This window comes from Etheostoma spectabile, chromosome 22, assembly GCF_008692095.1.
Source record: "Etheostoma spectabile isolate EspeVRDwgs_2016 chromosome 22, UIUC_Espe_1.0, whole genome shotgun sequence".
NCBI lineage: Eukaryota > Metazoa > Chordata > Actinopteri > Perciformes > Percidae > Etheostoma > Etheostoma spectabile.
This window is the reverse complement of record NC_045754.1, coordinates 688,347-705,296: the sequence shown is the minus strand read 5'-3', so window position 1 is coordinate 705,296 and position 16,950 is coordinate 688,347. Positions and strand designations below refer to the sequence as shown.

Sequence of the window (16,950 nt, the reverse complement as noted above, 5' to 3'; positions counted from 1 at the left end):
GCTAATTTCTCCACGCCTAGATTAATCTCAATATGTCCTCTATAATCTAGTATTTCTTCATATTCTGTCTTCTAGGAGTTTGAGGCCAGTGTAATTGCTGCTGCACAAGGCCTCATAACCGTGCTAACGCAAAATATTCAGCAGCATCGGCCCCCAGTACAGCAGAATTCAGTGCAGTCACAAGAGCAGCAGAATCCGCAAACAAAACAAAACACTTCAGGAAGAGATGACTAGGTTTTGAACTATATTGACAATATAGTGATATTGGACTTATTCAATGGTGAGTTGTATTTCATAATGTTAATAATCTCTCACATGCAGGTCTTTTCCTGGCTTCTTTTCCAAAAGGAAAGGCAAAAACCGCTTCTCTCCGTTACAAACCACTCCAGGGAAGCCTAAAGTCTGTAACGTTAACGTTAAGCCATTCAGCATATATGCATATTTGGTTAACAAAGGCTGTACCAGCACTCCTTCTGCTGCGGAAGAGTTGGAGTTAAGCCAAGCAGGGTTGGGGAAGAGGTCCCTCACCTTGACAGACGATATGAGCCACGCAGTGGTAGTGTAACCACTTTTTTATTTATTTCAATACATTTTTATTATAGACTTTACAGTACAATGTATACTGTTATCAATGTCAAGTTATTTTAAAAACACTTAACTATATTACTGTATTTTTGGAAGTTGTATAATACTGTTTTTAAGCTTTCCCTTTTATGTGGTTGTTTTCTTAGATAAACCAACTTCTCATTGAAGAATATCCCAAGATGGAGGGGGTGGAAGGGTGGCTGTTCTACAAGGCTTCAGGTGTATTACACATACAGTACTTTGTTTCTTTGGAAAGTGCAGCGTTTCCAAAATGTTCACCAACATTGGAACTCTTTCTCTCACTGGCTGTATGCAGGTGGCCATGGTAGAAGGAAACTGGCTGCAGTTCCTCCTGATGTAGATGGTTATACAGGAAGACTAATTTGCACTGTTTCGGGTGCTGGGAAGACCGTTTTGTATGTTGTTCCACTACAGCAGGACCTTGATCTCACGCCATTGCCATATGATGCACCTGAATTTCAAAAAATGCCGAAGACTGCATGTCAAGTGTGCAAAGAAAGCATGCCTCTGCATATTCTAGCATTGCACATTGAGGGTTGTATAGGGTCTCAGTCTGCAACAGATGATGAGGTAAATGCATATGCAAGATTGTTTTACACATTTGTACACAGAATATTCATCTCCAGTACTGAAGACTAAAAACTACTACTACTGCTATTCCTTTAATTGGCCAAATTTGTTCTTGCAAAATCCGAATTAAATCTGCACTGTGTTAGTTCATACATCTTTTTTTAATTGCTTTGATTTCTTTTTGTAGGGGGAGTTTGGGGATTGAACACCCTATTCAATCTCAAAAAACCTCAACATGTAGAGTTAAGTAATGCTGGGAAGAGACCATTGGGACCTTGAAATTATAAAATGTCCCAATATTGGCCTTTTATCTATTTTATCACAATATTATACTTTAATAATGATTATTTGTCCCTACATCTGTTTATGGATACAACTGTGCTACTCTTAGGACTGGCAAAGTGAGGTCCAGGTTCTTTCTGTCACAAATTCATCACTTGAGCACCCTAAGAAAGAGTCCAGAGACGCAGAGGTGATAATGATTAACTGTAATCTGTATATAATTCTACACTTAAGATATCAAGATATTTGTGCTTTAAATTGAAATTTTACAACTGTTCACAGGATAGAAAGGAATGCCCTATATGTTGTGGTTGCTTTCCATCAGATGACATTGCTCTGCATGCCACCTTGTGTGGTGAAAGGTTTGCTGTTCTGTCATGTTAAATGTGCACATATTAACATGTTCATTTTATTTCACAAATGTTTGATCTTTCATTAACATTTTTTGGGTTGTAATTTTCCTGTCCAGAGTTAGCTCTGGACAGATAGAAATTCGAATGCTAAAGAGTACATATGATTGCAGATGTGTTTGGTTTAAATGCATAATTATCAATATAATTTTCTGGAAAATGTAGTGTTTTAATGTTGATCATTCTCAGTCCACAGGATACTCCTGACTATAATTCCGACTTCTGTCACACTAATGGTGTGCTATGCGAGGGAAGCGTGCCTATGGCTGATATATCTAGGTGATTTTTGTCTTCTGCATTTACCATTCATCGGTTTTCTTCAAAATTACAAACTTGTTTTGCTTTTCTTAATAGTGAAGATGATATCCTCCAGTTGCTTGCCAATCGAATTGATGCAAGCAAAGATTTTAAGATCTGTATCACCCGAGATGACCATGTCCAAAGAGGCTTCATTCAGTGGCAAAGACAAAAGAAGGGCTCCCCTTTCAACAAGCTCAATGTAACTTTCATTGGAGAAGCAGGAATTGACACTGGTGCATTAAGCAAAGAATTTTTGGCAGGTAATGTACTGACTCTTCAGAAGTACATGTTCAGTTACATTTTGTTAGTTCCTTAATTCTGTTGTCTTCATTTGTTATATAAGAAATGATGAATGGCATTGAGAGGCGACTGTTCGAGGGCAATGGCAAGAAGGAAAAAAGTCCTCTCTACTCCATAAGTGACATAGAAAATGGTTTCTACAGGTTTGCATTGTTTTGTACTAGTCTTCGTTCTAGAGTTCATACATGTAAGTGTGAAAAGATCATGTACAATGTTTGCATTTTTTGTTGATGACATGCAGAACTGCAGGAGAAGTGTTCTCAGTCAGTCTCGCTCAGGGTGGCCCGGCACCATGCTTCTTAAGAAATTGGTGTTTCCAGTTTCTTGCAACAGGAGACTTTGACACTTTGCAGTTGACCAAAGATGATGTGGACGATCAGGAATATTCTTCACTCATAGAAAGGGTGAGTATACCTGTTGTAAGTAGCTTTAGAAAACAATGAAAGAAACAAAGACAGAATGCTTTCCTTGACGTACAATATTCCATTGCTATCCTGTAAAGAATTAGGGTTGTAATTTTAGGTGGAGGCGGCAACTGATCTGACAGAGTTGACAGAAGAAATTGTGAGCTGTGGTTACACAGGCCTTGTAAAGTTGGACAGGAAGGACAGTATTATAAGGTGTGTAAATTATGTATGTAAAGATACATATAGCAGAGAATGTTTATTTATATTATACATAAAATAAAACCAACATTAGGTCAATTCTACTGCCAGAGCCCTTGACTAAGGCATAGTTTAGATCTGGAGTTTCTTGACCCCCTATGGCACATATGTCAGAGTCAAGGCCCCCGGGCCACATCCGGCCCGCGAGAAGGTTTTTTACGGCCCCTGGATGATCTTGATTTATTATTAGAACCGGCCCGCAGACCGCAGCAAGCCGGCAGCCGCAGATCTTTTACAACACCAATACTACATTTCCCCAATGAACGGTGACGCACCAGCAGTAGGGGTGCTTCATTTCAATATTTATTGGGGACAGCAGTCGTCAGCATCACAGTAAAATTAACTTTCAGATACCCATCAAAAATGGCAAAACGGAAGGGGACACTGAGAACCGGGGGTTTCAAACAAGGTGGGGTCGGAGTTATATGTTCACGGAGGTAGCTGGAAAACCTGTGGTCTTCTGTGTGGAGAAAGTGTGGCGGACTGAAAGAGTATAATCTGGACGGGCATTATGAAACGAAACACGCGGACAAAACAAGAATATGGACATGGAAAAAAGGCTACAAAAGGCAGAGGAATTAAACGAGGCCTCAAATCTCGACAGGCTCTGTTCAAAAAAGCCAAATCACAAGGCCAGGCTGCTGTCAAGGCCCGTTTATTTTGGCAGAAGAGATCGCTAAATCAGCCGGCCATTTACGGAGGGGGGGGTTTCATCAAAAACTGCATGATTAAAGTTTTGACGAAGTTTGCCCAGAAAAAAGGGAACTCTTTTTAAATGTGAGTCTGAGCAGAAACACCATTGCCGAGGGGGTAGACCAGTTGTCCATCAATCTAAAAGAGCAGCTTGTGAAAAAGGGAAAGATTTATTGATCATATGGAAATATTTGTTAGGTTTTCGTAGGTTAATTAGGTTCACTAGACTATATGCGTCATTTAAAAATTTTTAATGAACATTCGAACAGCCGGGCCTCGGCTTTGTAGCTAAATTTTTTTTGGCCCTCGTCCATTTGACTTTGACACCCCGCCCTATGGTATATACAGAAGTGGATGTCAAAATACTTTTGGTATGAAAGAGGGTTGATAATGATTAAAGGCAAAAAAACATACAAATGTATTAAAACTAACTCATCTACACCGTTAGTGGAAGTTTTTGTTGGTTTGTTTTGCTCCTCCACTAATCAAGACAAATGTTTCCTGTTCACTATAGAGCCATTGTTCTACATGCTACAATGCGTCTGACTCCTATCCTTCAGCAAATCAGAAAAGGCATGCAGGTCTACAACCTTGTTGAGTTGATTGGGAGGTACCCAGATCTTTGCTCAAACCTGTTTGTCCCCAAAGAGGATGATGACAGAGTAAATATGCTGGACATTTCCTCATTCACATTTGCTTCACGGCTTTTATTTGACAGGATTGTACATGTTGTATAGCTGAATCGCTTTTTGATTGTTGTACCATCATCTTTTCATGACTAGCTGTTATTTTGTTGTACATAATTTTGGAAATATATAATGTAAAGTGTTGACTTCAGTTTTTATTTTTAAAATATCTTTAGGCAGATGCTGATTACATAATGAGCATTCTAGTGCCTGAGCTGAGTGAGAGGGGAAGTCCACGGCATCTAAGAGAAAATGCCATCATAAACTTCTTCCAGGACTTTCTGCAAGACCTCGAAATCACAGGTTTGATTTATTTTTTCTTACAGCCAGTTTTCAGCACAATTGTCATGCAGACAGTTAACTTTAAAAAAACTGTTTAAAGTTTTCTTCTACTTTCATTAAGTGTACATAAAAAATGCGTAACGCAGGCTGAATTGGGCCGCGTTTTGTATTTGTTAATACGGTGTAAAATGGTTTTTTGTTTTTCCCAAAATTCAGGGCACTGGATTGGTGGTAGAATTACTCCACTGGCAGACTCTTCTGTCACTCCGTCATGGTTCCAGTCCAAGAAAAGATCTTGTATATGCTGTAATTGACAAGTTATTTCATGAGACTGCAGATGCTTCACAAATCAATTAAACTCAAATGATTAGGTTTGCATTTCATTCATATGAAAATGAAGCCAAAAAAAAAAAAAAGGTTGAAGTTAACATTTTTTTGGCTGTACCTCTAAGTTCTGTGGAGCAGGCACAGGGTTCTGGAGAAGTCCTATTGTCCAAAGTTGATTGGGAGTCAGGTTTTGTTCCGTTCGCATGGCATGGTTGTCCCACCCTTCTTTGAAAGTGTCAAGGTCCCTCTGGAGACGTGGCACAAATACGTAGTGGGCACAAAATAAATGCAGACTGTTGGAGGGATCTAGCAGGCAATCCTCTTCAAGACTGTGAAGTAGTTCGTAATATACACATGTTATCGCCATCCACACATCACGCCACAAGCGCTCCACCCTACAAGATAAATACAAAAATTCAGTGCACCATTTTAAAGAATCTGTATATATATATTTTATATTACAGGCATAAATACACAAATCAGACATTTTGATGGTTTTGAAATTGCAACCTCTAAAACTTCTGCCACCAACAGTTTACAGCAAGTGCTGATTATCCCATTGTATCTGAATAGTTTCTAGACAAGATGCTGCTGTTGACATTTTGTTTTTTTTTAAACAATTCTGAAAAGCTGATCACATTCACATACATAGTATGAGTATAAGTGGTAAAATATCTAAATAAACAGGAAAATTGGGAAAATACTGTACTGTGATTGTGACTTGTAATTTGGGGTACCGAACCTTATACCAACAAACAAAAGTAACCCTTGTTGTGTTATTTACCTTTGATTATGCACACTTTTTCCAGATATGTAGCTTGCTCTGCCACAGCCACGAACAGTGAACATGCAGTGAGCGATGCCAACGTTTTCTACCCCTTGGTCTCCTCTAACTCTAAATTATAACATAAGAAACACAGACAAAGCTTAATATTTTTAGCAAATGCATCTTGATGAAAAAGGACAATACTGGAGTCTCTTGCCATCCTATTACCTTAATGGAAAGCCAAACTTTTCAACAGAGCTCATGAAGAAGCCAAGTGCAGTTGATGCCTTGTTGTTATTAGAAGCACCCAGGTACATGATCTACAGCATTGAAACAAAATACTTCAGTAAATATACATTATGGAATATGGTAGGTCCAGTTACAATGAGTTTTTTCCATCCAATGTTTACCTTTCGTGAATAACCATCGATCCCGGCGAAGATGACAATGCCATATCTGAAAAAAAAGAGAAGAGTTTTTTTATTTTCATACCAGGTACTTGCCAGACTATTCAAAGATAACTGATGTTAATATTATTCAAGATGACCATGTGACTAGAATAGCACAGAAAAAGAGTGGTGAAGTGATAACTTCTGCTGGACATGAACAGCAGCTTTAAAATAAATAAAACCTACAATAATTCAGTGACAGGAGAAGTGTTACTCAAACAATGGCTTTTGAATGTATAGGCATCATAGTCAGAAGATGTAACAAGCACCTTTCATACAAATGCAACAATATACAGGAAAATTGATGTAAAATAATTGTGATCATGAAGTTTAAATTTTACACAATTAGTGACAATATAAATAGATGCTTAACTATGGGGTATGTGATATAAACATAATTTCATCATTAGTTCATATATTTCAAAATTGTGAACTAGGATTGTGCAACACAAAAAAAAAACTTCACTGCCTTAGTATTTGAGACAATGTTCTTCAGATAGTCATAGTTACAAATTATTTGTAAGCTCAGACAGAACAAGCCAGAAAAAGACTTATTTATTTATATGGCTCACCCATATTCTACAGAGAGCTGTACTGTACCTGATAAGTTTGTGATTTGTGTCCACGTGAACCAGTGAGTGGGGACCCTTGACGGAATATATTCTTCTAGCGACACAGCCCAAGCCTGTGAATCTCTCAAAGATCCCTGCAGAATCCACCCTGTGCATGGACGCTGAAACCTGCTCCCATCTTACACGGTGTCCCATAGCTTGCAGTTCGCCCTTCATCATCCTGTAGCCAACATGAGGCATCCTCAATTTAACTGAACGCACAAGGGTGTCCAGCTCCTCATTTGTCAGGTTGCTGTATGATCCCTTAACTGATAGTCCCTCTTCTTGCATCCGCCGAAACACAGTCCTTTTGCAGACACCCAGTAACTTAGCTATGCAAGGGATGGACAGCTGCATATCAATGAGGTTTTGCAGATGTTCTTTCGATACAACAAATTTTGGCTGTCCCCTACTACCCGCCACAACCTCTACATAGGAAGAAGCTAAAGGTCTTTGCTGCTCCTCTTGCAAGCGAAGAATTCTCAAAACATCAGACAAGGCACGAACAACATCTTGTGGCAGTTCCACTACATTAGCAAAAGAGTGCACAAGTCCCATTTCATGGCTTAAAACAAAATGTAAATAGTCCAAATCCACTGGCTGACGTTGCAGAACTTCCTGAAGCCTTCTTAACATTCTTTCCATGAACTGCCTCCCGATCGAAGGCGCCTGTAATTATACAGAATATACACACTGAAATTGGATGAGACATGTAAGTAATAGTAATGCCTTCATCCAGAAATACCATAAAAATACTTATTTTTGTTTACAAAAAAATACATTGATGTATTGCAATACGGGATGTCCAACTAACCCGATTAACACTCAGTTAAAAATGTACTGGATTGAGATACATGTTTATAATGTTAACTGTTGTGTTCTAAGGCTGTTTGTTTAAGAAATGTCAGTGTAGCGTTATGCCTGTTAGTGAATGTGTATTTGCCAGAGTGCCAGTGTTAGTCAACCAGAAAATCTGTCAACAGAAATACTGGTACCTTTGGAATAAAGTCATGGGGGCAAACTCATCTGTTCTAAGTTTAATATTAATATTTACATTGATTAATAATAGTTAAAAAGCGTCGGTTAGGAACGACACCCCTAACAGCCGTGTATGGAACCGTGCTAACGTTTTACGACTAGCTAGCAAGCTAATGTCTGATAATCATAAAAAGTTCCACAATATTAGAAAGGCAAATTTGATTACCGTTATCTGTTGGAGCCGCGAGTCTGCCATTTCTATCCAGTTCAGCAAGACCTCTGTTGGGGAGACTGAGTGGGCCCTATGGACCACGAGGACGAGGAAAATAATTCTACTGACTCCAAGTATTACGGCTATATCAGCAAGCGATTTATTGTAATAGTTCAGATGAAATGCATTCCGGGCAGTTAAACGTGCACGGTCCTGATGGAGACCTGACTAGTTCAGAGTTCCCCAAAAAGGCACTTTGACATTGTTTGTGCTCATGTTATATAGGTTCCCCTTGTGGAGCCTGATTGGTCAGCTATATGGTTGCTGGGGCACACTTCTTATTCTGCCTCTTCCCTCTTCCTTCTTGCCTATCTGTTTTTACTCAGTTATCATTTACCCAACAAGACAGCTGTGCTCACTCCCTTCTCAGTCTGCACGTCCTGTTCTCTGAGTTATCAGACCGTCCTTGAACTTCAGTGTCCTTGTCCTCACCACATCCACACCTCCTTTGGCTTGATGTAGCTAATGTTCGTGTTTGAGCTGTACTGGGGGCCGATGCTGCTGAATATTTTGCGTTAGCACGGTTATGAGGCCTTGTGCAGCAGCAATTACACTGGCCTCAAACTCCTAGAAGACAGAATATGAAGAAATACTAGATTATAGAGGACATATTGAGATTAATCTAGGCGGGAGAAATTAGCTAACGTTACTATTATCCACAATTTAGCCAATGTTAGCTGACATGCGCTATTAGCCATCGTTAACGCTAGCTTGTGTTCGCGCTAATAACATCTGCCAACACAGCACCATGTCCATTAAAAGTTAACATTAAACCTGCATGCTTATATTGGAAAAAAACAAAACAAACTAACTGCAGAAGTATAGAGACTTACTTGAGATTTGGCAGCTGCAGATGAATTTGTCGAAGCCATCGCACATATAGGGCCATACAGTTATTCCAGGCATCTGCGAGGATGACGGACTCAAGGCCGTTTTTCCAGATGAAGTGGCGCGCCCTAGGCGCGCACTTTCACTCTCACGAGTATGCAAATTATCAGTAAATCGCGCCCTCTTTGTCCCTCCCCTCAAGCCACGCCCCCCCACGCCAAAACAGTGACAGAAAGTTGAAACTGAAAACAGTAACATTGTAAAAATCCTGACAGCGTAAAAAAACTTTAATTGAAAAAAAAAACAGAAATTAAGAAACTTTGTAAAGATTGGAATTGAAAAACATATCATGATGCATAAAAATATCAAAATAAAATGAAATAATCTGATTTTGAGATTTTTTTTTTCTTCAGTTGAACATTATTCAGTGCCAATACTTGTAGATTCAATGCCAAATTTTATTTTCAATACCTCAGGTTACTGTCACCGTTATAGCTCCATACTAGTCTTGCATTCCCAGATCTACTATATGTCCACAGTAGAGGTGGGCAATACTGCAAAATTTGGTATCGATCCGATACCAAATACATATAGGGTGCGTATTGCCGATACCGATACCAATACGATACTTTTACTTAAAAAAATACTTTTGTGTAGGGGAGAGCATTTCATTATTTCTGAGGTGAATGAATGATCATTCTTTAGGCAATATTTTTTATTAATGTATTGAAGTGCACAAAATTATTAGTTATTAGGCACTGTAGAATTAATACAAACCAAATTTTACAGCCTTTTTAAAAAATAAATAAATAAAGGATAACAAAAAATTCTCCCTTTTTCTGGTTTTAAAATCAATGGAAGTGGATTGAGTTCCCTCCTCATTTCTTCATTTTTGTAGATCAGCATTTTCCTTGTCATTGTGTTTTTAAGTGTCTGTATAGGTTTGTAGTGTTGCCACAGTATCGAACGCTCTTTTACACGTATCACAAGTTGCAGTATTATCATTTAGTGCCGTAAAATAGCTTCACACAACACTTCTCTTCCTCTCGGCCATCTGATCTCTCATTCAACGTGCTATCAGTCTCGCTGTTCCTCTGCCCGTTGTGTCAGCGAGTCACGTGACGACACAACAACGAATCACAGCAGAGGAGCAGGTGGGGAGGAGGAGCAATGTGGGCCAGATGTGAAAGCGGCGTTTGCTCAGGAAGGTGGAAGACACAAGCAAAGTATAGTGAACGTAGAGGAGAGCTATCTAAATTAAAATATCGATTCATTTACAGTTGTATCGATCAAATACCAATACCAGCGTTGGCATCGATACTATCGATATTTAGATCGATCCGCCCACCCCTAGTCCACAGCGCTGTGGAGTAAGGTCTGGCTACACCACGGCACTAAGCTCCTATCATGGAGACGGTTGCTCTGCAAAATAGCCTTGGTAAGAAACTTGTTTTGTGGAACATTTGCACCCTGCAAAAAAAAAACGCCACATTCACACAGTGAAGTAACGTGAGCTATTTAAATTAGCTGGACATGGTTAAACATAATTTGCTTATACCGATGTATTGCTGTGTGTATTTTGTCTATATCAAAAATCCCCATCAATAGATCCCAAAATATCTCAGTTAGATAGTTAATGCAGTAGACCTAATATTTGTAAATCTTTACAATCATTCCCTGAAAGAACCAAGCAGGCCTGCCTTATTGTCCATTCCAAATTTCGTTTAAAACTTACCGTTTTTAGTGTGTAGCTTGCTGACTCAAAGTTTGTTGTTGGTTCTGAAAAGAACACAGTTAGACAACAGCAACATGCAACTTGAGTATCACGGAAATAAAATGTCATTGATCCGGACAAAGAGAATCCTAACCCTAATGCAAGAAGTTAATGGAGTGCTATAGAAAGACCACCAAGTGTTCCACAAATTCTTACTCATTTGTAGAATTTGCAATTTTCACCTCTAACTCACCAAAATCAGCTGCTCAATTACCTTTAACTTTGAAAACAACATAATACAAAACTCACTGCTATGCTGATTCTCTTTAAAACTCCCCTCCCCAATTTCATTGTTTCAAAAGATTTATTAAATGGTGTATTTATGATGCATCTGCACTTTCAAATCTTTCCTCTGGTTTCTGGACAAAATTGGTAGATTAATGTTATTTTTGTCTTAGGATCTTTAAGGCGCTGAATGGAACATCCCAGGATTGCATCCGGCCAGGGACCTTCATTGTATGTCTTTCCCCATCTATCTCTCTCTCTGCTCTTTTTCTGTCAGCTGTTTACTGCTGACTGACCCATACATAAAATGCTAAAATGTCAATCTTGTAAAAAATATTTTAGATCAGTGTTTTGAGATTCTATCTTTGGCAATTGCTTATTGTGATCAGTCCAAATCATTTATAGGCATAGGTTTGGTTTAAGAGGTAGGGTGGCACAATAACAAGAAGATAAGGCAGACTGTGTGTAGTCTGAGAGATGACACATTGGGCGTAAGAAGCACTGGATGCAGCTATTGCTGTCTGTGAGCGTGTGATAATACTTGTGCGTGACTCAGAAGAGTGTATGAACAATTTTATCAGCTCAGCTGAACTCAATGAACTGAAACCATAAAAGTAGGGGGGAAGAAAATAGGATTTAAAAATGCCACCTCCATACTAGGTGGAAATCAAGCCCTTCATCCAAACATCGGTGCTTTAACTGTCAGCAAAACTGCATTCATTTTGACTGTAGCTTTTTTTTTTTAAAGATTGATTTTTTTTTTTTAGGCTTTTTCCCTTTATTTGAGAGTGACAGTGGATAGTCAGGAAAGGTAGGAGAGAGATAGGGGATGACACCCGGGCTGCTGCAGGACTCCGCCTACATGGGGTGCACGCTCTACTGGGTGAGCTAGAGGCCGTCCCAATTTTGACTGTGTAGCTTGATATTGCAACCTATAAATCAAACAGTTTGTCGTCCTTGGTTCTCAACAAGCCTTGATATGGTCACAGTGACTGAATTATTTATTTGCATTTGTGAATTATTTAAACCTCAAAACATAACTTCTTTCATGTTCAAAACACAGCAGAGATGATGGAGCATCTAATTGCATTTGTGTGTTGCACTTTTCCTGCAGCGCCAACTATTTAAAGAAAAAAAGAAAAAGGGCATACTTGATAGTACAGTGAACATACAACTAAACAGTGCCTTAACAGACCTTCTTCAGCAGACAAAACATAGAAAAGGTACACATTTGAGATTTTACCATTAGGCATGGAAATTTAGATTTCTTTTCTGACAGAAACCTTGTTATTGGTCATTAACCGTTAACTGACAAGCAGTCAGTTTTACGCTTAACAAAGTCATAAATTTGCTAAAATATTGTGTTCTAGGTGTTAAATTAATTAGGATCTTAAATTTCCCTTCATTCGTGGAACTCTACCTCTAATGTTCATCAAAAAACAAATGTATTATTCTTTGGCGTAGTAGTTCTTTTTTTTTCGAAAAAATCTAAATCTAAATTACTGTATATGTAATGATCATTATCACTCTAAGTCGCTTTTGTTTAACTTCAATAATTGTATTTACGGAGTCACGTGATTGGCTGAACAAACATGGCAGCTTAAGGTGTAGCTCCTGGCCCAAATTTGTCAAATAGTTCTTTTATATGGTTTCAACTTCGATATTTTACCACTTTGTGATCGACAGCGTTACTTGAAGCAGAATGGCAAACAAGAACAAATCCCATACGGATGCCATTACAGAGGCATTCCTGGAGAAACAGAAAAGCTACCTCGAACCACGTTTTTCTCAGATTTAACAAATGGCTGTCGACAATGACAACAAGCTAAATGCTTTAGCGAAATGAAAGGCAGTAGCAGTATCCCCATGTACTTTCATTTAGAACGCAGCCTTTTTGATAATGGGTGATCTTTTATTTTTAATTTGGAATTGTGGTGGACTGAATGCTCCTCATAAACCAGCCAGCACTCTGGGCTTACTAAGGAAGAGAAATGTTGACATTGCATTATGACAGACAATTCATTTGCAATTTGCAGAAATTAATGTTGGCACTGTAGAGGACCCCAGGATATTGTGGGACGCGATAAAAGGTTTTATTAGGAGCAATACCATACTTTTCTGCTATACTGCGTGCAAAGCCACGTCACTGAAGCTGCAAAACCTTGAAGCTGAGTTCACCAGATTAGACTCACTGTTACAAACAAATTGACTGGATAGCTTTAGAATGAAGAAGGAAATAAACAACATTCTGAAACCAAAATCTGAATTCCTCATCCATAGAGCAAGACAGCGTTTTTACTGTGCTAGACCTAGTCACCTCCTTACTATGAGATTGAGATCCAGTGATGATTTTGCAGACATTCCCGCTATTAAATCTTCCGATGGTAATATTAGAACTGACCCTGTCTAGATAAATAAATCCTTTCAGACATTTTAATCCAATCTGTATAAATCTGAAGTTAGGTTGGATAAATCTCACTGTGACAGCTGGTTACATTAGCTTGACTTGCCTCAGTTATCACCAGAGGAATCAGCTATCTTATGGCGGTTTTCCACTGCGTGGTATCTACTCGACTCGCCTCGACTTTACTCGCCTTTTTTTGGTTTTCCATTACGAAAAAAAGTCCCTGGGACCCGCTACCAGGTACTTTTTTTAGTACTACCTCAGTCGAGGTTCCAAGCGAGCCGAGGCAATACCAAAAGGTGATGTGAAAACCTGCAGACTGCTGGTTGGTCGGAGAGAATCGTCACTCATGACTGCGTTTTTAGCAAACAAACCCTCCCAAACTTCCCGGTCTTCTTCCTCTGCACCATGTGACAGTGCCCCCCCCCGGCTCTGCTGGCCCAGATGCATCCCAGTCGTTGTCATAAGCCTCTCCGTGACTCTCATACAGATTATACGAAGCCCAGTAGGTCAGAACCAGAGATCTCACCGGTCGGACATCGCCCACCGGACGGTCTGCGGCGGCGATTTCGCAAAACGTGAATGCTCTGAAACACAAACAGTACACAGCAAACATGTTTTGGTGTGTAATCATGGTTGCTAAAGTTCATGTACTTTATATAGCGTCTAGTAAATACTGACTGCGACGCTGAACACATGCAAATGTTAGCTAACGTTACCAGGAAACTTAACTTACCCTTTTGTGTCGGTGAACAACCGTCATGTGGACGTCTGAACTCCGTCAGAATTCCCAAACTCCTGTGTTTTTAGCGGTGATTTTTGTTGTTTCCTTCAGCTTCTTTTGAAACAAAACATATCTTCTGGCTGCGGCAGGTAGCCGACGTGCTGTTGTGAGTCGCGCTGAAAATTACGTCATCACGCGTTGCTATGGTGACCAGCCACACTGAGGCTTTACTCAATCTGCAATGGAAAACGGACGTAGAATGGGCCAAGCCGAGGCGGGCCGAGCCGAGGCGAGTCGTTACCAGCAGTGGAAAAACGCCATTAGACAAATTAATTTCTATTGAAGAACTAAGGCTGGCAGTACAGAACATGCAAAAAGGAAAATCACCAGGCTTTGATGGGATTCAACCTAAATTTTACGCAAGTTTTTGGGAACAGCTGGGTCCATTCCTTCTTGACATGATTAACTTCCCTATTGAAAAGGGTGAATTCTCAAGGGATGTTAACACAGCCTTGATTTCCTTACTCCTGAAAAAGGATGAGGATCCTACTGACTGTTCTAGCGGCCTCTGAGCCTGCTTAATGCTGACATAAAAATCTTTGCAAAGTTCCTAGCCCGTCGTTTGGAGACCCACATGTCAAAATGAGTGAACCCTAACTAAACAGGATTCACAAAAACAAGACTCTCAGCAGATAATGTTTTCTTCACATTGTTGATGCAGTGGAGGACAGTCAGACCCCAATGTCACTTCTTTCTCTTGATGCAATGAAAGCCTTTGACAGACTGGAGTGGCCATTTTTATGGTCAGTCTTAGAGGTGATGGGCTTTGGTAAAACTTTCATTGGTATGATCAAAGGTTTGTATTCTAACCCCTCAGCCCGAGTCTTAACCGGATGCACCTCCTCCTCTTTGTAATCAGTCTCTAGATCTTCCCACCAAGGTTGCCCCTTGAGTCCTGCACTATTTGTCCTCTCTCTTGAGCCGCTGGCCCAAGCCATATGGCAATGGTGACTACGAATGCATATTGGTGACAATGGTGTCAGCAATATGCATTCGTAGTACACAGCATCACCTCTCATTATTGGCAGACGATGTTTTGGTCTTTTTAGAGAATCCCTCTCAGTCTCTTCCTCACCTTCTATCATTATGCGAGGAGGCTTTAAAATTAACTGGTCAAAGTCTGCACTACTTTATTTAAATGATTTTGCCCGCAACTCAACCATCTCTGCTGACATACCAATTGTTAAGCAGTTTAAATATTTTGACATTGACGTCTTCCCTTGCTTAAACCATAACTATTCTGTTGCTCTGAACAGTGTTTTGAAGGATATGGAAATACGGATAGGTCTCCCGATGTTGAATCAAGCTTGTATCTCAGTGGTTAAAATGAACGTTTTACCCAGGGTCAATTTTGTGAGCTCTATGCTATCTCTCTCCCCTCCTGCTGGTTATTGGCATAAATTAAAATCAGCAGTATCCAAATTTATCTGGAAAGGCAAGCGGCCACAAGTTAAGATGTCAACATTACAGAGGAGACAGGATGATGGCCTTTCAGTTCCCAACCTTTGTGTTAGGACCCCTTCACACTTGGTTTAGTCCAGCTATGTCTGTCTGCTGGCGTACCTTTGGAAAGTGTTATGACAGAGCCTTGGTCAGTCAATGACGTTCTCTCTGCCAATATTTTGAACAAACAGTGGCAGCTACGCTTTGGCCCCAATCTCTCTCATCTTATTCAAACTTGGAGATTAGTTAGACACTGCCATATAGCTTGTAACTGGCACACTTGTCCCCATTATTCAATAATACAGCACTCATGATTGGTGGGAGGTCGATAACAACTCCTCAGTGGGAAAAAAGGGGAGTTCATTGTCTACAAGATGTTTTTGGTGAGGTTGGCTTGTTACCTTTTTCTGACTTACAAAATGCATTCTGTCTGCCACGTTCATCTTTTTTTCTTTTACCTTTAGTTAAGGTTGGCACTTAAGGCACACGGTGTCCCTTGGCAGAGGCCTTTTCCCATCCATCCTATTCAGAAGTTATTTACTGTGCAGCCAAAAAACTGTGGTATCCAGTAGGGGGGATCCGAGTATCCGGCTGAAACAAGTATCCGGTACGGATAAAGCACTTTTGCCGAGTACAAGTATTATCCGAGTAATATGAGTCAATATCCGTGCTCGGATTGAATACAACTCCTCAACTGGCCACGCAGCGTTCTGTGATAATCACAGCGCCCCCCCGCCTACAAACGTGCTCGGCTCAATCACACACACACAGAACATGACGCGTTTCTCAATACCAAGTAAGCAAAGAACGGGCTTGTGTTCTTGGGGAGACCGTACTTGCTAGCTGTACCTGGAAGACTGAACTCGCAAGAACAGAAAACGCTGTTGACAGTTTTGAGACGAAGCGTTCTTCCTGTTATTGCGCAACACCCCCAGCAAGGAGGGCGCTTGCCACTTTATAGTTAGCTTTGATGGGTGTATTCATAATAAAGCATGGACGGTCACCTTTCACACCGCCTTGTTATTTTGTTGTTTAGTCTTCCAGGTTTTCAATTAAAGTGCTATTAAGTATCACGGGCCAATAACTATATAAATACCGACACAACGGCGGGGAAAAAATCCTTGTAACTTTGTTCGGGATTCAATTTTAATTGAAAGCAGAAAAGAAACGTTAAATAGGCATTAAAATTATAGATGGACTGGGTAAAGTTAGTCACTGCCATGTATACGTTACCGAGAGGCAGAAGAGGATCCTGCGAGGGAGGAGAGCCAGGATGAGGAGGACAGATATATATAT

General features: G+C 40.0%; 1 protein-coding gene and 1 long non-coding RNA gene across 2 annotated transcripts; one reads left to right on the top strand and one right to left on the bottom strand.

The window, feature by feature from the left end:
- The first annotated feature begins 324 nt into the window (after positions 1–324).
- On the top strand, positions 325–1,171 carry LOC116672494 (uncharacterized). The gene is made up of 3 exons (XR_004327570.1): positions 325–556; positions 732–804; positions 902–1,171. It is a non-coding gene; the product is annotated as an uncharacterized LOC116672494 (long non-coding RNA).
- A 3,717-nt stretch (positions 1,172–4,888) lies between these two features.
- Positions 4,889–8,375, bottom strand: zgc:174680 (uncharacterized). The gene is made up of 7 exons (XM_032504381.1): positions 8,152–8,375; positions 6,937–7,616; positions 6,298–6,343; positions 6,116–6,207; positions 5,906–6,016; positions 5,240–5,516; positions 4,889–5,098 (listed from the first exon to the last, which is right to left on the bottom strand). The coding sequence occupies exons 1-7, from the start codon at positions 8,179–8,181 to the stop codon at positions 4,889–4,891; spliced, it is 1,446 nt and encodes a 481-aa protein (XP_032360272.1). The 5' UTR covers positions 8,182–8,375.
- Positions 8,376–16,950: the final 8,575 nt, after the last annotated feature.

What these genes read in the sequence shown, in the direction of transcription:
- zgc:174680 (XM_032504381.1), bottom strand. Translation starts at nt 8,181, where the DNA reads ATGGCAGACTCGCGGCTCCAACAGATAACG. An exon ending in ACAAATCACAAACTTATCAG is followed by an intron (nt 6,344 to 6,936) that starts GTACAGTACAGC and finishes CTTTTTTTTCAG; the next exon opens with ATATGGCATTGTCATCTTCG. An exon ending in AAGTTTGGCTTTCCATTAAG is followed by an intron (nt 6,017 to 6,115) that starts GTAATAGGATGG and finishes GTTATAATTTAG; the next exon opens with AGTTAGAGGAGACCAAGGGG.